The 22,235-nt window shown below is 38.1% G+C and overlaps 1 protein-coding gene across 16 annotated transcripts in view; it reads right to left on the bottom strand.

The window, feature by feature from the left end:
• Nucleotides 1–22,195, bottom strand: part of LOC110831168 (uncharacterized) — a 100,219-nt gene extending 78,024 nt beyond the window's left edge. For 3 of the 16 annotated variants that reach the window (XM_087340232.1, XM_087340243.1, XM_087340239.1), the window contains exons 1-6: nucleotides 21,719–21,900; nucleotides 18,819–18,956; nucleotides 18,455–18,691; nucleotides 9,079–9,213; nucleotides 7,241–7,448; nucleotides 5,332–5,460 (exon numbers count right to left, since the gene is read on the bottom strand). In XM_087340232.1, coding sequence (XP_087196358.1) covers nucleotides 5,332–5,460; nucleotides 7,241–7,448; nucleotides 9,079–9,213; nucleotides 18,455–18,691; nucleotides 18,819–18,902 — 793 coding nt within the window. In that variant the 5' untranslated portion in view covers nucleotides 18,903–18,956; nucleotides 21,719–21,900. Of the gene's footprint in view, nucleotides 1–5,331; nucleotides 5,461–7,240; nucleotides 7,449–9,078; nucleotides 9,214–18,454; nucleotides 18,692–18,818; nucleotides 18,957–20,937; nucleotides 21,111–21,718; nucleotides 21,903–22,111 lie in introns of those variants that run through there. The other 13 variants (XM_087340241.1, XM_087340233.1, XM_087340235.1 and 10 more) reach the window with 8 other exon arrangements.
• Between the last annotated feature and the right edge of the window lie 40 nt (nucleotides 22,196–22,235).

The raw sequence follows: 22,235 nt of genomic DNA on the forward strand, positions 1-22,235 counted from the left end.
ATAAGAAACTTGGACAGTTGCCGCCGCTGACGGTGTATGTTGTGCCCGTGTAAGGTGAGAAATAATTTTTTTTATTAACTTTTGAAACTGCACCATTCTTTTGTGTATACCCTGTACTTATCTTCTTGTTCACAAAAGTAACTGGAGAAAACCTAATCCAAATCTCCTTCCTTTTAGCTGAATTTTCATCTTTGCGAAGAGGAAGAAGTCACACGGAGCTAAATCCGGCGAATAAGGAGGGTGCGGGATGCCGGCCATGGTGTTTGAGGCCAAAAACTGCCGAACTTTGAGGGCGGTGTGCGCTGGCGCGTTGTCATGATGCGTCGCATGTGGAGTTCTTCCTTTAGAATCAGCTGACAGGTCCCATAGCCTATCCCAACAATGTCGCACAAGTCGTTGATGGTACGACGTCGATCTTCGTGAATGGCCTGCCGAATCTTCGTAACATTTTCGGGCGTTGTGCTCGAAGATGGTCGTCCAGAACGCTCGTCATCATCGACACAGGTTCGGCCATTTTTAAAACGTGAATGCCACACAAAAGTTTGTGCACGACCCATTGCGGACTCCCCAATGCTTGCTTTAGCATTTCATAGGTTTCCGTAGCCGTTTTGGCGAGTCTTTGGCAAAATTTGATGCACACGCCATTCCGAAATCGCAGGAGGGTCGGTGTAATGCACTACCAAAACGCCCGTAACTAAGAAACAAATGCTAATTCGATGATGCCGGCTGGCACACTGATTCACTATGAATGTAGGAAAATATAGAATCATTTACTGCTTCAAGAGAAGCATTTTGTAATGTATATGGTCCTCGGTTCGACACGGCTGGACTAGATGTCGTGAGTTCATTCGAAAACATTTTCGATACAGCTCTTGTGCAGCTCATTGTAGATGAAACCAAACAGATATGCTAAGCAAGAAATTTCTAAAAGTGCCCATCCTCTCACATTTCGATCCAGGATTAGGAAGTGGCAAGATGTCACAGTAGATGAAATTTACGTGGTTTTGGCTCTATTTATGTTGATGGGCATTGTTCAAAAGCCTACAATCAGATCTTATTATGCAAAGAACCGGCTGCTGTACACTCCGTTATTTTTCTGAAACTTTACCTCTGGAAAGACTAGAGATAATTACCAAATTTCTACATTTTGCAGATAAAAGTAAGCAAAATGAATATCAAGGACCTCCAAAACTTTCCAAAATTTATCCCGTCATTCAGCACCTGAATAACAAATTCCAAAATCTATATCTTCCATCCCAGAACATTGCGATAGACGAGTCCTTGACTCTATGGAAAGGTCGTTTGTCCTTCAGACAATACATACCCCTCAAGGCTGCAAAATTTGGTATCGAAACGTTTGAACTCTGCGAGTCTAGCTCTGGCTATGTGTGGTCTTTTCTCGTGTATACTGGAAAAGACATGGAACTGACGAAACAGTTTGTGACTGCAGAAACAAACAAAACTGCAGCAATTGTAGTCAAACTGCTAGAACCTCTTCTTGGTCGTGGACACACAGTGTGGATGGACAATTTTTATAATTCACCGGATTTGGCACGTTTCATAAAGTCCAAAAGAACAGACTGTGTTGGAACTTTACGTGCCAACAGGAAGAATGTCCCTCCTTCAGTGAAGAATATGAAATTGAAGAAAGGAGAGCACTGTGGTCAACACTCTGGCGATGTGTCAGTTCTCGCGTGGCAAGATAAGAAGAGAGTCAGGGTGATTTCTACATACCACAAAGATGATATGTGTGCGACTGTCAACAGAGCCAAGCGAGAAGAGAAAAAGCCTCTGGTAGTTCTTGACTACAATAAACACATGCTGGGAGTTGATCTGAAAGATCAGATGCTCCAGCCGTACTTGCTGGAACGAAAACGAGGAACAAAGTGGTACATGACATTGTTCAAGAGACTGCTGAATGTATCGATACATAACGCAATGGTCATGTATCGGTCTGTTCCACATACCAAAACCTTGAAATTCAGACTTTCATTAGCCCAAGGCCTCGTAGAAAAACACGGTCCTGGTGTTCCTCGTCCTGTACACGGCCGTCCGACAATTGAGCCGCCACCTAAAAGACTGATAGAAAGACATTTTCCGGAGCATATTCCTGCCATCGGAAAGAAGGCAACACCTCAAAGGAAATGTGTGATGTGCAGAAAACGCGGGAGAAGGAAAGATTCGACTTATTGGTGTAGTGAGTGTGAGGCAGGGTTGTGTATGGATGGCTGTTTCAAGGACTACCACACAAAACTCAACTTCTGATCCACTTGCTCCCATTGGTCACACACAGAGTGCTCATCTTATAAGGTAAGATTACAAAATCATCTTTTAAGAGGATTTCAGTGAAAAATTCAAAATTATATCTCATATAGTTCAAAAGTTATGGAAAAAAACGTATTTTACAGCAAAATTTAAATGGACATTTAAAAAAAACTACCGCCATCACAGCACAACAGCGGTATATGCTCGGTATTTAAACTTTCCGCGTCAACAGGTTAATGTCTTCTTCAAGTACTTTAAATCTGTAACCCTTAAATAAAATGCAACTTAGCTTTGAGCTAGTCACTGGATGCACACATGGTCACGCAATAAAATCCTGGTCAATTCAGAATTACTTTATTCTTTTACACCATTGTTTTGTTTGTTTTTGTTCTACACTGCATAAAAAAAAATACAAGTTTAATATTTTTTGGAGGTCTGTTACCACACATCATTTCTGAACCCTATGGTAAGTGGTAATATGGCCACTCCCTTCTCAAACAAGTTCACGCATCTGCCTGTTGGAATTACTGATTGTATGAAATTAAAATGTACAAGTAAAGGGCAGCCTCCAAACATCCATACCACATTCCATTAAACTTCATCCTCCAACAATCACCATTCCTGATTCCATGTCTGACAGGCAAAATAAGCAATATGATGAAAAGGAGGGCCAGTGAGTAGAGTAGGAGAGAGCTGCTAACGAAACAGGACACACAGAGCAATTTCATTATTTTAAATAATTACAGTAAGTAAACTATCTTTGTACAGCTTCTACTAAGGTACATAACTAAATAAAGTTACCAACCATTATTGTTAGTCAAAAGCTTGGTAAAATTCTTCTCGCATGCAGCTTTCTCTATTTAGAAGTATCTGGGAGTACAGCTGCATCATGAAATGGGCAACGCTCTGTTGCCTACGGTGGGTCAGTACTGGCCATTCCACATATAATTATTTGAATTATTCTGACCAACACGTGTTGTGTGCTCTGGTATTAAGGCATGTTAATAGAGTAGTGATAAATAGCAGTGGTTCTCAAGTGTGGACACCAGACAATTTAGGTGCAGCTTCCAAAAAATTTCAGTTTGGGTGGGGAAAGGGATCATCATATATATATAAAGTGAACAAGCACATCACTACATATTCAAGTTTACAAAATTAAAAAAAATTCCTGAGAACAAATGGTTTAAGCAGATTGAAGTATTATCCGAGTAATGTTTATATGAATGACAGAATCCCAAAAATGGCTCTTAACATGGAACTAAAAGCAAAATACATAAGAAGACCAAGATCAAAGTGGGAACAAGATCAAGATGGCTGGGGAAGGTGTCACCCACAAAGCAGGAAGAACATGGAAAGGAACTGAGGAGAAACAAATGTAGGAAAACACAGATGGAGAGTCTTCAGGCAAAGCACATAAGTGGAAACATCTTAGGAAGAAGAGTGAAAAGGACCAATGTATAATAAATGTTAGGTCTGTGATACACAACTACAATTGTTAACATTCACAAGTCACATAAATGCAAGAAAAATTACTGATCAATTCCAACAAAATTTAAAACCTTTTTCTTGGGTTTTTGGTTCAGACTACCCCACAACTTTCTTACACATTTCAGCTTGCATTTTGTGTTCGTGGTTAAGACATATGAGCTGTAGGAAGTACTGTCACTCATGCATCCTGGTCACCTGAAATACTTCGTACTATTCAACAATGTTTTCAGATGACTTGCTTCCTTGGTTTACACTACAGACTGCATCCCTACAAAACACAACTCCAGCTAATGTAATGTCAATTCATTCCACATTCCTCAAATGTATTATGCACAATTCTTTCGAAGAAAAGAAATACTTTGAATAGAAAATAAATATGGTGTGCTATAAACAAAATCTTATACCTTCCACTTTCTGACAAGCCTAAAGACATCCTTCTAGTCGTAAAGATGTGCTAGCTAGACAGGCCCATCACACATTTCAGCGCCAGCAGTAAGTACAGATAGTTATAGCAATGACTAATGGAAGACCATTGTACAGGTAGCCCTCGATTTGCGCCGATTCAGAATAACGCCAATTTTGAAACCAGCAAGTCAAAAAGTGAAGAAAAAAAAATATTTACTATTACAGATAGCCCTCAATTTGCACCGATTCAGAATAACGCCGATTTTGAAACCAGAAAGTCAAAAAGTGAAAAAATTACTACTATTTGTAACGTTGTACAATGTATCGCGTACTGATTCTTATACTAAATCGTAATTCTTACATTGCTGATTTTGAATAAAAATTATAAACACAGTCACCTCTGCAAATACATGTTTCGTTAACACGAATTTGCTCCAAGATCGATGAATCGGTAAAAGCCGTTTGTGAAATGCAAACTTTTGCATATGCGAGTTTGCTCTTAGGCGATTTCTTTCCTGGTGCTTTAAACTTTCAAAGGACTAATTTAATCTCTGCAGAGGTACTAGGGTTATTTTTACTACGCGATTTTCTATAGGTCGGCGCCTTACATGAGTGCAACTATAGCATAACAGCAGAGATGACTGTACATGTCAATCATGTGAAGAATCACAGTCAATCGTGGGGACCAACGAATTGCCGATTGTAAGTGTATAAAATATATTTTTTAAATTACCTTTATTTTATTTATATTATTTCAGAGCTTTAAATGTAATGCCATTATATTACTCATCAATGTTTGGGTGCTGGGAAAGCATGTCATTTTGACTTCCCATTGATTTACATTATAAAAGAGTTTTCAATTTACACCGATTCCATTTACGCCGGTTCATCCAGGAACACATCCCCGGCATAAATCGAGGGCTACCTGTACTTAAAATACCTACCAAAGTATCAGTATGCCTTCCTGCCAAATTTCAGAATGAATTAAAAAGGCACCACTTTGAGTCATTCTACCATTGAAGACAGCTGTTTTCTGGGATGTTATGCCATATAGACTGGTACTCCTTGCCTTCAAAGAAGCTTACTACCTCCATATCAGGGTAAATACCCCAAATGACAGCCATCTTTATACTCACCACTGAGCACCTGATATCTCAATAACTGTGAAATTACCTGGTGGGAGATGTTGCAGGGGGCCTGAGACAGTTGCAGCTCCTGGCTGGCTGCCAGTAGCAACTGGTGGAATTTGTCCCGGGGCCTGCACAGTGTTCCGCCCGCCACCCTGTATCCAACTTCCCTCCGCTACAATTTAAAATTACATATTAACAATCTGTTCCAACCTTCATACCAAACAACAATTATGTTACATTCATACTTATGTGCACATCTGAATAAAGGAATAACTAAAATTTCTGCTGCTTTAACTTGCAATGACCTAGACTATCTTTTGCTGAAATTTTGACTTCTGCCAACTTTCTCAAGCCCTTCTGATGCTTTCCAACTCTGCAAATCCAGTTTTTCATCAGTTGCATTATTTTACTATTGTTTACCTTCTTGAGATTAAATCTTTCTATGTCAAACTTATTTAATGATTGTAGGAACATTGTACTATTGACAATCAAAATTTTTTTAATGATGCAAAGTTTATTACAGAAGATCCCTCTGTAAGGAAGAGGGGGTTCTCCTGACAGCACGCAATTATTGATCTGGCTGGTAAGGAAGACACCAATGGAAAGACAAATCCCAATGCTGTGGACAGGACCAATAACAGCCTGGACTTCATCTGACATAAACAAAGCTACCATAGTCCATCTTACGGCAGATCATGACATAGGAACATCAGAGTGCCACCATCTAATATCTACCGTATAAAAACTTTTAAAATATTCAAGAATGTTCACATTTAACATAGAGCTATTTTAGGTCAGGTTCCCACAAGAACATGCTGTCAATAAGGTGGTCAAGAAATCTGACAGACTGAACAGCAGTCTACTACTATACAACAAGAATGTAAACCCAGCAGACATGAGGTGTAAACACAATCTTATCATCAGGTTTTCACCACAAGTACGTAAGTGAGCACCAACTGAAAGTGCATCCACAATATGCACTGAATTTATTCTTCATACATTATCTTTATCTTTAAGTCTGCATGTTATGAAACATAGGAACAGCATTTTGGCATTGACAGTACTTGATCCCCAACAGGGGCAGAGGATTTTTCCTCTAGCCTCTGCATCCAGACTGGCTCTGGGACCTACCCAGCCTCCTATCTAACAGGTAGTGAGGTCCTTTCCCTGGGTAACTATCTAGAGTTCAGGTTAAGAATGTGCAAGAGCTACACCTTCTCTCCCCCCCCCCCAAGCACCCACATGGCGTATAGAGAGACAGCTTTTCTTTACTTTATTTTAGGGTCTTATAAACTAAACCAACACACATATTCAGTGAATAAAAAAATCCTGTTACTAGTGAGGGAGGTTAGAAAAGTTTTATGATGCTGCTTCACAAACATTATTTTCAATTTTTGTTTGTGAAAGAACTTCGCATCATCTGCTTTGTTTTATCTGTTGAAGATATCTTAAAGGTATGCAGCACATATTTCTGACTTGAATTTTAAAACTTCTTAGTGTACTCTGTATACCATCATATACCATATTATTTCTTCTTTAAATTATTGTGTTGTGTTTTTAACACGCATCTTTTTTTTAAATTTAGACACTTAACTTTAGTTTAACCCCATACTTTCTTGGTTTCATTACAGATTCTAGTTGGAATATAAGCAGCTGCATAGCAGCAAAGTCTTAACAACTTTGTTATAATTTTAGAAGTAGTTTTAATATCTTATATCCAACTGCTGTTTGGCTTATTTAGTTTATACACCAAACTTTAACTGCTAGTTACCTGAAGACAGGAACTAGTTCCAACAATGAAGCCAAAAAAAGAGTAGGTTTTACCTGAAGACAAATCCCAGCCTATGGAAAGTATCTTTTTTAAATTGGGATCATAAATAATGCCCAAGAAGTTTGTCAAAGAAATTACTTTCACTGAAACAAAATAAGAAGCAAATTACAATCCTACTCACTTTGAGGCCGAAGACTTGGCCCTGGTCCATACTGTGTATCGGATCCACCTTTCTGTCCAGTTGCTGGAGCCTGTCCATCGCCACTGGACAACTTGGGAAATTCGTGCTGGAACTGTGGAGACTGGTGTGCAAGAAAACTTGGGGGATGAGCACCACCCTCTCCTGGACCTGCCATTATACTGCTCCATGACTTGTCGGTGTGTGCCTGCTGTTGTCATCAAACACATAATAAGAACTCAACAATATAATCTCTATAACACATAGTCAACACTGTAAATTTTTCCCAACTTCTAATAATTCAGTTCATCGTACATCAAAACTGTACTGTCCATAATAATGAAATTTTAGGAAGCTGGCAACATACGATATACATATGAGTTCTGAAATGTCAACAAATTCTAAAAAGAAAAACTCAGTTTCACCAAACATTATTTGATTATATTAAAATTTATCAGCTGAAAGGGACATCTAGAGTCCTGCCATTTGTATTTGTAGTTGGACAAATGGGACGGCTGCTATACAATATACACAAGAACATGACCTCATGTGTCTAAAATGCTTCTATACACTCCTTAAATTGTCAGATACTAATTTGTAATTTAATCATCCACTTTAAGGGGCGAGTTTTTTTTACTAATATCCCCATTAAACTTGTAAGAAATTTGGAATATTTAAAATAGTTCTCTATAAGAAGCTGCCCTTTGTTCTATCTTTGTCTCACTATCTCACAAAATGTCAAAATCAGACAAATATATACCTAAACCTAGAGATGCTTAAAATGTACCTACTCATACAACCATGCCTTTCATAAAATCACCACTTCCTTCATCCGTGTTAAATCAAAGTATTATTGTCTCCCTGGGGCACCAGTGGTTTCCCTCTGCATACATAATTAAAGAAATGAAAACTTGATTTCCTATTCAACTTTTAATATCCATGAGTTTGTAATAACATAGTTTGGCATTTGCCTTTCTGCTCCCATTGTGGTTTAAATTCTGTGCTCTCTGCGGGTCTTGAAACTACTGCTACATCACTCAGTAAGCTAACTCTGACAAGCTCAAAGAACCTGGGGATAATGTTGTTATGCAGGCAGTTAAATTGGTATGTTCAGGGCTATAATTTTGAGGACAGTGGTTTTGAACTCCTTTCCTTAAAATTCTAATACACTTCCTGATATCATTGTTGTATCCATTCCCTTTAAATATCCAAGCCACTCTAGTCAACTCTCATAATTCTATTAAATTCTGTATTCCAACTTCATCTTCTGTAGATTTAATTTTAAACTCTTACCGCAAAATTTCTTACAAATTACATATCCATTGCTCAGCACTTGCTTTCATGTTTGTAGAAATTTCAGTTTCAGAATTTAATGTTAAAACCACTTTAGAATATAATTCATAATTCTTCTGCACTTTTTTCAGAACACGGTTCGATGTTCTTATCCTACATTTGGCAGACTGTATTGTCAACTCTCATTATTCCTTGGGTACCACATCCCTCTTTTCAGTTCACATATCTCTAAATTTCTTAAAATTATTGTAGGTACACGCAGATAAGGAAGAATCAGCACTGCTGTGTGTCATGAAATATCAATGTTCTCTCCAAGGACATTTCAATATCCATTTTGAGAAAAAGCAAACAAACAACACATATCATATTGACTTTTATATAATACAACAAACACACAATTTCCACACAGTATGGGAAGACACAAAATCATTCCATACACAAGATTTCATGCAACTTAACCTTGAATAAATACATAAAAGACTAGAATTCATTCTATTTCCCTGCTTCTTGTAAAAACTGTAAATACTGTGTACATATTTAAAACAAACCTGGATAGGTAAGGGTGGTCGCTGGCTGGGTGCTGGTGGAGTAACTGCTGCAGGGGCACCACTTACAACACTTGGAACAGCTGCTGATGCTACTGATGTCTGCGGAGCAGCTACTGCTGTTGTAGCTGCAGGAACCTGAAAAGAGATAAAAATCATGTATCAGTACCAATAAAGATTCACAAAATAAAAAATAAAATAAAAATACCTTGGTGTACAAAATAAAAAATTGTAAAGTGAACAGCCACAGAAGTGGCAATTAAAATACTGTATTGGTACTTGTGGAAAAGGGTCAAATACATTACTATTTTAACAGCCTTTTCATTCACACAGACTTTTGTTTAAAATGGAAGATTTTAAACAAAGTTTATATTAAAATTGCCCATAAACTGGAAGATTTTGATAAAATGTTTTAAACACAGTTCTAGAAATCCTACAAAATCAATTCCACCACAGGCAAACATAAAATTACCTCAATCTAAAGCAAGAATATTTACCGATTTAATTTTCAAAAAATCAGGGAGTCTTAAATTTCCATACCAAGAAAGTACCACACACATCAAGACGGTTACACTAATAGTACTAAGCAGTTAATTAATGTGCACAGATTATATTGTACAGCTGTGATAACTATGGCATTTCTTCAAAGTCAAAATGAATACACAGCATTACCCAATATTATGGGCAAAGCTGTACCAGCTCACATATACTATTATACACAATGTAACTGCCAGGTACAGCTCAAATACAAGAGTAAGTTACATATAAGAACAAATATGAACACATGCAATGGGATTAAGTCCTTGCAATGTTTTATGTCCCATTAAAAACTGTAAAAATGGAAGATGCTAAAATGATTGCAACTGAACTTCTGGTTATGTAAATATCCAATCCACTGCTTTTCAGAATGTTGTATTGATGGCACAAACTTCTTCCCTTTGTAATATTCAAAGAAAAATAATGTCAATGTTCTTGACTACAGACTGGATCTCAAGACAAAAAAATATTTTCTTTGCAGCTACTTCAGCTCACGAAAATCAATGTAGCAATCACGCGATCAAAAGTCACACAACTCATACTCAAATACTTACTGATGGCTGCAATTCAATATAATTCAACTGGATTAATAAACACAATATCACTGTGGCTATACAAGAGCCCACAAGGGTCACATCATGTTGTAACTGGCTTGTGCCACTCAATCAGTTCTCTTCAAACATTTCAAGTGAAAGGATGTCTTTTGCACAAGTATAAATGTTCACTGTTTAACATTACCTGCCATCTTGTTCTTATTTAGCTCACCTGTTACAATCTTCATCTTTAGGGCCCTTTCACAAGTGGCTCATGTGAGCTGAAGCGAATGCTGGGGATAGAAATCCCATAAAAATGCATTGAACCCTTTCAGACGAGAGCCGGTGAATCTGTGTGAGCGGCTCAGGAGCTACTATGCAGCTCTCCCCGCTAGTAGCGGCTACTGGCAGGGAGAGTCTTGCCTGCTTTAACATGGAACCCTTTCACACGAGGCACAGTGAGCTGCAGATCAAGCCAGTCAAGCCAATGCAATTATATGGGAGAGTCACATTGTGGGGGAAAAATCTCCAGTAAGTTGTTTGTAATAGGTACTATTAAGTTGATAACTCTAGTGGAGGGTCACGAGAGCCGAACTCTGAATTGCGTATTGGCTCCATGAGCTGCATACCCGCTCAGTTGAGCGGCTCACGGGTGAAAGCAGTCTTATTATACATCCATTTTCCTGTATACCTTCCTACCTTCACTGTTATAAACATACTTGTGCATCTTAACTCAGTTTCTAATACAAGAAATGGACAGTCAAGGCACATTCTTGACCTCACTAGTGGGAAGTGGAGTGAGGATAAAGTGAGAGCCTGGGATGTTGGGTCCCAGGCTCTCACTTTATCCTGACTCCACTTCCCTGGGGCATGCCACCGCTTGTCCAGGAGAAGAGGGAAGAAAATTAAAGACAAAGAGGTCCAAGAAAATGGCCCTTATTAGGGCCCCTCATGGCACTGCATATGGATCACTGGACATAAGAGGTGGATGCACTTGATGAGAAAGGAACAAGGAGAGTAGAAATAAGAATACAGAGACCTGGTCCTCCAGGTTAGGGGGTTGGTTTTCTATAGCTGCCATGATAAAGAGCACAAATTGGGAAGAGGCTTTGTGGTTAGCAAACTAGTTGAGCACACTGTAATAAATTTTTAAGCAAGGACACCAAGACTTTGTTGGCTTAAAAAGGGGGCAGAATTTTTCAATCAGAAGACGAGAAAGATGCCTTCTATACTGATCAAAGAAGACTCTGTGACAATTACCCAAAATAGTATATAAAAATTGTAATGGCAGATATGAATGCACAAATAGGAACAGAGGAACTTTTTCAGCCTATAATTGGTAATCAAGGGTTCCATCAAGAAACTAATGATAATGGAAAAAAGACTCGTACATTTTGCAGCTTTTAGAAACATGGTTATCGATAGTATAATGTTTGAGCACAAAAGTATTCATAAAATCATGGAAATCACCAGACAGACAGTTGTTTAATCATCTTGATTGATTTCAGGCACACATCAAACTTAATGGATGTTAGAACTTTTAGAGGTGCTAATAATGACTCAGATCACTTCGTGGTTGTTTCATGAATAAGATGTAGAATATCTAATGCAAGAAATATGAAAGGGGTAAAAGTGGCTAGATATGATTGCAAAAAATTAAAAACATCAGAGGCAGCAGGGAAGTATAAAAATAAATTGGAGGAGAATTTAAGAGGATTGACCTTCAAGTCACATGACTCCATTAATGATAAATGGGACAAGATATCCCAAGGAACGTAAGTAACCAGTGAAGTGTATGTAAATATAGCTGTAGAACACCATAATGACTGGTTTGATGAAGAGTGTCAGATTGTAATTGAGGAAAAGAATAAAACATATAACTATGATGCAACAAAGAAGTTACACCAGAGCCTCTATGGAAGATTATCGAGCAGCAAGAATGAATGAAAAGAGATACAAAAATAATAGAGTTCAAGAAATACATCATCTAAGGGATAAAATTCAGAACAGGAAACTTTATAAGAAAATTAACAGAACCCAGGATTATAAACCCCAATAAACATTATGTAAAGGAGTGGATGGACAGATCATAGTAAGGAGGAGGAAATATTAGAGATGACAGAGTACTTCCAAAACCTATTGAAGAACCCGTAATCAGATTCAAGTACAGACAACACTATGTAATAAATAACTATGGTGAAGAAACAATAGACCTGCCAACAATAATGGAAAAGGCTGAAACTGCAACAGAAAAATTGAAGAATATTAAATCTCCAGGAGTAGATAACCTGCAGGTAGAACTATTTAAATGTGGTGGTAAAGAAATGGTTAATAACCTAAACGATATTATTCTTCACATACGGATATTGGAAGAGATCCCTAAAGATTAGAACAAAAGCATCATCTGCCCAATACATAAAAAAGAGACCTAACGGAATGTCATAACTATAGAGGAATAAGTCTTTCAAATACAGCCTATAAAGTGTTATCAAAGAGAATCTCACCGCATGCTGAAAAAATCTATTGGAAGTTATCATTGCGAATTTCAAATGAACAGGTCTACTGTAGAGCAAATCTCTTCATTATGACAAATAATGGTAAAAACTATAGTTTGGAGTGACACTGTATCATCTGTTTGTGGACTTTAAATCTACATATATTACAATAAATAGGGAGCAGTTATATTTAGCGATGGGTGAAGTAAAAATTCCTAATAAACTTATTAGGTGGTAAAGTTAAAAATGGAGGATACTAAATTCCATGTCAGAATATAGTCAAACTTATCAGCTGTAGTAGCATCAAAGAAATCAAAAACTATCAAGCCAGTTGCATTATCACTGCTCCAGAAGCAGCACGTCGCCTCCGTACAGCGACATAAGAAATGAAGAAAAGTGAAAAAGACGTTGCCAACACCGACAAGGTAATCTGATACTAATAATAATATTCACCCAATAAGAAACTAAACTAACCCCCCGAAGGGGGGTAGTTTAGTGTCTTACTCAAGATTTTAAAACGCAACCAACCGAAGGAGGGTTGGTTACGTATTAAACAAATGACCAACCCCTCGAAGAGGTGTTGGTCAGTTGTTTTAACCACCATTCGGGGGGCTTAGTTTAGTTTCTTACTCAAGGGTTAAAACACTTGAATGAGACACTAAACTAACCCTTCCGAAGGGGGGTTGCGTTTTAAAAACTTGACCACCGAATGGGAGTTAATTTTGCGTGTTACTTAAGATTTCAAAACGCAACCAACCCCCTAGAAGGGGGGTTGGTCAATTGTTTTAACCCTCAATTTGGGGGGGGGGTTAGTTTAGGTTCTTACACAAGATTAGTTGTGTTTTACAAACTTGACCAACGCCCCCTAGGAGCTCCGAAAGGAGCGCCCTGCACTAGTTACAAAAAAATTTGTTAGCTAATAAATGTTTTATGGATTAAAGAACAAATTAAAATCACACGTACTTTCGTGAAAAAGTAAAATCATATTACGTAAGACATTAATTAGGCCATTCCTAACAAATGCATTGGAAACAGGGATACTATCTACCTACATCTGATGAAAAAGCTCTTGTTCTTTGAGAAAAAAGTTCTGACTTCCATTTATGGCCCAATTATGAACTGTAAGCTTTGTATGAGGACATGGATATTATAACCTTTATAAAAGTGTGTAGGATGAAATGAATGGGCTGGTCATGTTCAAAGGACCAGCAACAACTTGTGAAAAGAATTCTTAATGCCAAACCAGAAGCCAGAAGAGGGAGGCCTAAACTGAGATGGGAGATGTTAAAGCTTCTTTTTTTTTGGGGGGGGGGGGGGACCTGGAAAAGCATAGCCAGGAATAGACAAATCTGGTAGAATCTTCTAAGGAAGGCTATGACTCAAAATAGGCTGTTTTGCCGATGACGGCATACAAAGGAACCACCAACCTATGTAATATGCAACTGTTTTATATGCCATTTTGCAAAAATAATACACTGAAATAAAAGAATGTTCATTAATCCATGGCCTAGTAGCAGAGTAACTGCGAACAAGTCTTGCTTAGGAATGGCCAACTGGCTTGTAAGCCATTCATCAGGACAACCTGAGCAAGATACGGAATCAACAGTTAACCTGTATAAATGTAATTCTTGGTATGAGTACAAGAGCACTGTATAAATAGGACAGAGAATGGGCAATACTGGGAACACTGAACTACCGCTTTCTGGTTCTAGTGATGCACTTTCTTATTGAACTGTTACTGGACGAAGGCAGAACTGTATATCTTCAAAACTGATACAGTTCCCTCAGATTGTACACTGAACTTCACAAGTGGGGCACAAATGCTTGCAGAACTGAGAGAAAATTGTTTAGGTCTTCTGAAGGTTACAGATAAGAAGACCCTGAAGAGAGGAAAAAATTGATTTATGGCCACCTGTCATATTGAATGACAAATGCCATTCTATTCTAATTGCCATGCCAAGGTGGAAATGACAGACACAGAAACAGGGCACAAAGCCAAACCTGCATATTTGCAGATAATACATTATTCATGAATGCAATCAGTACATGGATGGGAGGGGGGGTATTGTAGATTTCATTAACCATGTAATGCAAGCATGTCCATCTATGTAAAGTAAAGTTTGTCCCGCTACGTGGCATACAGGCGCTTGGGGTGAGTGGAGGTATAGCTCCTCTCTTTCTTGACCTCAGCACTAGATGGGGGTGAGTGGTCAGCATCACGCCCCGGCCGGCTTTACCCCCGGGAAAGGACCCCGGTACCCATTGTCCATCTATGTGCAAGACCATAAAATTGTACAAAATATGTTCTTGTATATGCTAGTCATTACCACATATAACAGCCTAATAATCTGGAGAATCCTAAATCCATGGGGAAAAAATGCCTACCTGGACTGCAGACTCAGAACTGCGCACATCTTGATCAAGAAGCATCATGTACCACACCATTTACATTCTGGTAGTAAGAAAACAACTCCACAATCAACCCTCAGTTTGAAAGAAAGACATTTTTCAATCCACAGCCCAACAAAACAGGAAAAAATGCACACCAGTCACTGATGTGTTTGTTGGTGTAGGAAGAAGGGCAACCAAAAGGACATATGTCAAATGTGTGAAGAATTCGGAGATGTTCCACTGTGTTTTGAGATTTATGACACGTCTCAACTTCTAGATGTAAGATAATATAAATATAGACTAATATGTCACTAATAACAAAATTCCATTTAGCCATCACCAAAAAATATTATGTCACTGAGTAATGATCACAGAAATTCTCCATCCGTTACCAGGGTTAAAACAATTTCATATGGTGCAAATTCTCCTTCCATAAACATGAAAGGGTTAACCCCCTATCATGGGTACAACTGCCAATAGCTCCTCACTCTATATAATGTGGTTGATTACATCATGTTCCCTTACAGCAGTAACCCACTGAAACCACACTACCCTCTCTGCATAACAAACTTACAGGGATGACAGTGGAACACCAGAGTCTTGGAGTCTATGGGCAAGTTACGACCAGGTTTCAATATGTACACGCAAAATATAGACATGGCAAGTGTGATGGATGTTCAGCATTAATAAAGGGTAATGGGCAGAAAAAACAATAATAAAAATGAAGCATTAGGAGTGGTGGGATAAATATGAGAGAAAGGAAAAGCAAGAGGGCAGCTTTTGTATCCCACAGCCACTGCTTGGAAGAGCCCACCTTGACTGACCTCATCAAGTATGTTTCACGCTCTAGTGAACAGCATACATAAACACCAAATGGATGCCACTATCCCTCACGGGACACAAAAGAATACATAAATTCAAACGGATAATGGTACACTTGTAAGAAAAACAGTTACCTACAGTTGGATATCAAACAGTAATATATTAAGATTAGTCCTGATCATTTAAAGGTGTATTTGATCAATTTTCATTCAAATAGCTGACAAATAGCAGTGTCCCAAAAAGTTATACATATACAAGGTTAATATTCCATAGTACAAGGCATATAAATCTTTTTTGAAACACTGCATATGCATGCAGTTGCGATAACTACGAGGCGCGTCCCAAAAGTAAGTTTCCCACTCGTCCCACAGCTAGCAAACCTTATATTGAGCGAAGCGACTGTGCGTACGTGATAGAGCAATGACGTAGCATGGCGCATGCACTAACGGTACTTCCCGCGTTCACACAGTAGCATTGTTGCAGCTGTTGAAGATGGAGGTTCTTATTCCAGCTCCCGCCGACTGTGAAGTGCGGTCAGTGATAAAGTTTTTGAATGCACAGAGCATAGCGCCGATCGAAATTCATCGTCAGCTGTGCCGGGTCTATGGGCCTAACGTTATGAGCAAGCAGATGGTGCGTCGCTGGTACAGACAATTTTCAGCGACGGGCCATTCAGAACAAGCGGCGCGGGATGCTTAGTGCCGGTATTGTCTTCCTGCACGATAACGCTAGGCCGCACACGGCTCGACGGACAGCAAGTCTCCTGCAGGAGTTCAGCTGGGAGGTGTTTAATCATCCACCCTACAGCCCGGACCTCGCTCCCAGTGATTTCCATCTTTTCCTACACCTCAAGAAATTCCTGTCCGGTCAGCATCAGCGTTTTGAGAATGACAGAGAGGCGGAGATGGTTGTCACACAGTGGTTCCAATCCCAGGCGGCAGACTTCTATGACACAGGTATTAAAAGTTGGTCCCACGGTATGACAAATGTCTCAATTCCGGTGGCGAATATGTTGAAAAATAGCTGGACACTTGCTGTATCTGTTGCAATAAATATTTCCATGACATTGTGTTTTGTTTCTGTAAACGGCCCCAGGGAAACTTACTTTTGGGACGCGCCTCGTATGTTACGAATTCGATGGCCGTCTTCTAGACTGTTGTACCGTGTAGTCTGATAGAAGTTTAATGATGTTCCAGAGCTCGTTGCTCCTTCCATCATCGGGGTGATCTTATGCTTATTTGCTATGACAGATCAGGTTTTTACTACTTCCTAGGCTCTTGCTACATGTCAGTAGCACTTACAGAATGTTATGTTACTTAATGGAAACCCTCACATTTGCTGATTTTAGTAGGTTCAGCGACTTCTGCCTTGGTACGAGTCAGACACAACCTCCCAATTTTGTTTTAAAGTTAATTTATGTTGCACCATAACATGGAAAAAAATTATAAATCACAGAACACCACTGCTTTCATGATTTCATGTGGGAGGTTTCTATGTCTTTGTGCATTTATGAGTAGTGAGTGACAATCCCACTCACTGCCTCAGCACAATTTCTCCTCAATCATGATTTGTCTGCTAGTCATCTAGTAGTGAATCAGGAGAGATTTGGGTGAGAATTGGCCCTTTGAATTTTGCTTACAAAACATCTCGTATCACATTCGTAAGGTTCTTTTACATGCTGTAAATCTACAACATGGGATCGCCAACTTTATTTCCCCTCTGAAAGAGTTTGTGCTACAGATTTTTATCATTCTTAAAAATCCACTGACCTCGGCTGGGTTTGAACCCGCGAACCTTGGGTCTAGCGGTGAGCATGCTAACTACTAATCCACCTTGGGTCTAGCGGTGAGCATGCTAACCACTAATCCCCCAAGGGTAAAAAAAAAACAGAACTTCAATGATAAATGCCTACCTCAGATTCACCTTACCACTGCCAATAATATAAAATAATTTTGTATTTTTATGTAATTACAGTATTTATACTTATATACCACACTCATTTTTCGAATGTAAAATTAAAGATACCAAATATTCCTGTAAAACATGCTTCAAAATAAATAAAGTATAGACAGTCGGGAGAAAATAAATTATGTTTGAGAAATCTCAACATTACATGGACAGAGTTAGAATTCAATTTAAATCATCAAACTGCATATTACTGACAAACATAAGCTTTGAAGTTGTATCTGACAACAACATTCTATTGTGTGTGCAGTCACATGCATACACAAAAAAGAAGAGGCACTTCCCTCCCCTAACCACTGCAATCAGTCCACTTAGGCAGGCAGCAGTGAAAGTGTTAAATGCCTGATATGATTCAAAATGTCATGCAAACAGGTTCACACATTTTCTTTGACATAGTTTACTTATTATTTCAATGAATTATTCACTTGTTATCAAATATTTAATTATAGCAGTAACCATTTTAACCATACAGGGTGAAACAATACTATAACAATGTTCTCTGGCCATGTGCTGAGATCCCTTGACTATGATTTAATTATCTGGGTGTCTTTGTAAGTCCTGTTGATTTAAACAGGCCATCCCCTCTGGTACTAACACAAAGGAATTCCCAAATTTTAAACATACTAATTTACTTACCAAAGGTGGTGGTGGTTGAGTTGGTGTGACTGCCTGACTTGTCTCTCCTGGCTTGCTGCCCCATCCTGTACCACCACTAGGAACTAAACTTATGGCTGGATCGTTGCCACTATGTTCAGACTTCAGGCTTGGTAAATTGGCTGGAGGTCGTCGTGCTGACGGCACTTTACCCAGACTCTGCATGCCATGTTTGCGGGGTAATGTACTTTTCTGTTGATGTGGCTCCAAGGACTCTCCCTGAATCAAGGACACACAGTATTAAGGCGCCTGAGATATCTGAACATTAACTGTATAATACAATGCTTATAAAACATACAAAGCAATTTAATTAAAATACATCAGTACTATAAAAACGTTCACTCACCCTATACAAACTATTTATGTCGAGTGACTGAAACTTTGACTTTCCTTTCTCCCCCTTCGACGCAATCCCTGACAGAGTAGACATGCTGTCTGCAGGCAACCATTTAGATGAAACAGACCCGTGGAACGAACCCTATTGCTGTGAACACAATGTGTCAACACTTTCAAAGTAATATACAGCATCATATATTCCCTTTATCACATGTTACTCACTACACCAATCATATCAATTATCAGTGAGATAGCAATCATAATTAACAATGAATTTCCTCAAATGATAAGCAAAACTGTTTCCTATGATATATATGGGGCATCACCTCAAACAACGGAAGCAAATGAATGTGGCTTCAGTTTGATATTAGATCTGTAGAATGGATCAATTCAGAAGGGTTCTGACAATGGTGTAATACAATCTGTATTGTTCAGTTTTTGACCTTGTCTGCCTGATATTATAAAACACAATGTTTTGAGAAATGGATGTTGTCATCAGGTATTGTAAAGGGGGCACCTACTCTTTAGGGTCCATTAGATTGAGCTAATCCCAATCACTGAATAACCTAGTTCAGAACTACACATGTACAAGCACGTGAGACAAGGCGTATGTTGTAAGATTTCAGGTTTTCACAGTGGTGAGTATGAAGATTTCTGTCTTCTGGGTTGTTGCGCTGTGTAGTCTGGTCGATGTTAACCAGACTACACAGTGCAACCCAGAAGACAGAAATCTTCAAGGCTTATGTTGTTATCTTCCATTGATATAACTTGATCTCAAGTGTTCAGAAATCAACCCATTAATACAAATGCAACAATTTCACAACAGATGGATGGATTTTCATGAGAAGAGTTTTGCTAAAACTGCTCTGCCACCATTCACAAAGGCAAATTTCAGGAAAATGCACCAGAACTATTGTCATGTGCACATTTTGGCATTTGTAAAAATGATTCAGACTGAATACTAAGCCAGTATGTTGATCATAAAACTGTGATACAGCACACAAAAAGCTATTTTTATAATTATGATGGTACTATGAGGTATGAAAAAACAAGTGGCAATGAATCTAAAAAATTAAGGATCCTTCCTTCCACAGACAAATTGTGAAAGCTATATTAAACAAATTGTGAAAACAATTTTTTTATTCATATAACAAAGAGAATGTCATTTTTATCAATGTATCTACCATTCTTAATTATATTTACTACACCATCAGATTCATTTTCATATTTTAACAACATTAAGAAGAAGGCAAAACCGAATCATAAAATGTGTCATTTGAATATCTGTGAATGAAAGTAACAAGTCTAAATTCAATTTATGAAAAAATTAATTTGAGGACTGTGTTATATAATTAAATTTAGAACCCTTTGTATTTGTCTCCTATATAATGCAAGAAAATAAAATAAATCTATGACCACATTTTGAATGTGTATGAAAGTCTCCCACATTAGGGAAAACAGAGACAAAGGACATTTCAGAAAAGGGTGCTGAGGATACAATTTTAACCAAAAAGCAAGAAGGAACAAGAGGCTGGGAGAACTGGATAATGAAAAGCTGCCTAATTTCTTCTCTTCACCAACTACTGTTAAGGTGAATATGGATGGATAAAAAAACCCCACTAAATTCAGTCAGAAACACTTGGCAGACCCAGCTTAAATTGGAGGACAATATTAAATTAGATCTTAAGCAGTGTGTGATGTGAAGAGGATTCACAGAAAAGGCCAGTTGTGCTCTACTGAAAATACAAATGAAATTTCAGGTTCCATAAAAGGCAGGAATATGACTACCTGAATAAACAACCACCTTCTCAAGGATTCTGCTCCTCCTTGTGAACATGCACTAAACACATTTTTTTCAATTAGTTTAAAAGTATCACAATGGGTATATGCTTGACATCCAGTGACTGCACCAAAAAATATGTAACTATGACACTAAAACACAAAGAAAAATGCTGAAGAGACTGGCCAAAATGTAAAAGTTAGCCATGTCCAACACACTTTAACTAAGCCTAATAATGAGCTAAATAATCTATCTCAAAGGGTAAACATTTCTTACTTCAAGACTATTGAACTGAATTTCAAAACAGCAGAACAGCCCACAGGAAACAAAAGGTATAGAGTATGCTTACATGTTATGGTTCACATACAATTTCGCAAATAATGTGTGATGTGTGATTTTGTACAGCTGCATAACACACTTCAAATAAACTTCTCACATTTATATTGTAAATGTCTGCCAAATATTAATTTTCACATGTGGATAACTGTACTGAAACACTGAAGCCTACTGTTACTTAACAAAGTTCTTTGATGGAAAGAATATAAACTTTTCGTATATCCTATATATTTGCACAAAAAAGTAAGGTAAAAACCTTAAAACCTTGGAAAGGTCACGCAGCAACCCATTTTCTACTCTGCCACGCTATTATTTAAACCAAAGACCACACACTGTCCACAGAACACAAATGTCACTGTCAATCGAGGTTCATCATGCCCTACTTGGTAAAGTTTATTTAATTTCGATTAATTCTGTATTAAAAGTTAAATATAGTATGCCTCGTTTTCTTGCCATGCAAAACAAACATTCTTCAAATGTGATTTGTCCTTGTTCCCATCTACGAAATCTTCCATCACACACAAGCGCTTTAGGCTTTTAGCCTACACCCTAATTGACAGACCCCCTAATAAAATATACTAACGAACACATTATTTAATACGTAAATAACACTTGCAACAAAGTATATGCAATTAACTTCTAACTTATGATGGGAAACAATCACCACATAGTGTATATATGACCAACACATTAGCCTACTACGAAGTGATTGGTATTCGCTTATATGTATAATCCAACACGGAAAACTGTTATATCGTATAAATACATTTCACTGTAAAATTGTAACAACGTACCTTGGTCCGTCCAAATGGGTAAACAATAGACAAATGGAATTTAATCCCTTAGAATACAAACAGTAACAGATGGCTACAGATTCAAATTTTCCTTCTTTACAACCTCTATTTCACTATCTTCAAGATGGCGAATGCGACGGATGTCTCTTGCGATCAATACAATGACGTCATTCACAAAGTTCAGGAATACTGAAGATACTACACATCCAATACTGCAGTTCGAGTTTCTGCCTATCTTACCACAATGTAAAATGAATCACTGTCCTATAGCAACGTATAGAGGAGCGTCGAATTTCTGTGGATGCAACTCCTGAATTTAATGTTTAAGAACAAATGCCTTCGATGTATTATTACTGCAATAAAATTATCAGAGGACAAGTGAAATTCCTTTACCCGTAGTTGTTTAGCTCCACGGATCCCAGCATTCCATTTAGCATTAATAACTACAAATTCCTTGTTAAATTATTAAATATTGAAATATGTCCATTAAGCGATGTAAAATGCTATCTCTTTACTA

Source organism: Zootermopsis nevadensis, unplaced genomic scaffold (assembly GCF_977971745.1).
Source record: "Zootermopsis nevadensis isolate Lab colony 2312 unplaced genomic scaffold, Znev_1.0 Znev_ptg000061l, whole genome shotgun sequence".
NCBI lineage: Eukaryota > Metazoa > Arthropoda > Insecta > Blattodea > Termopsidae > Zootermopsis > Zootermopsis nevadensis.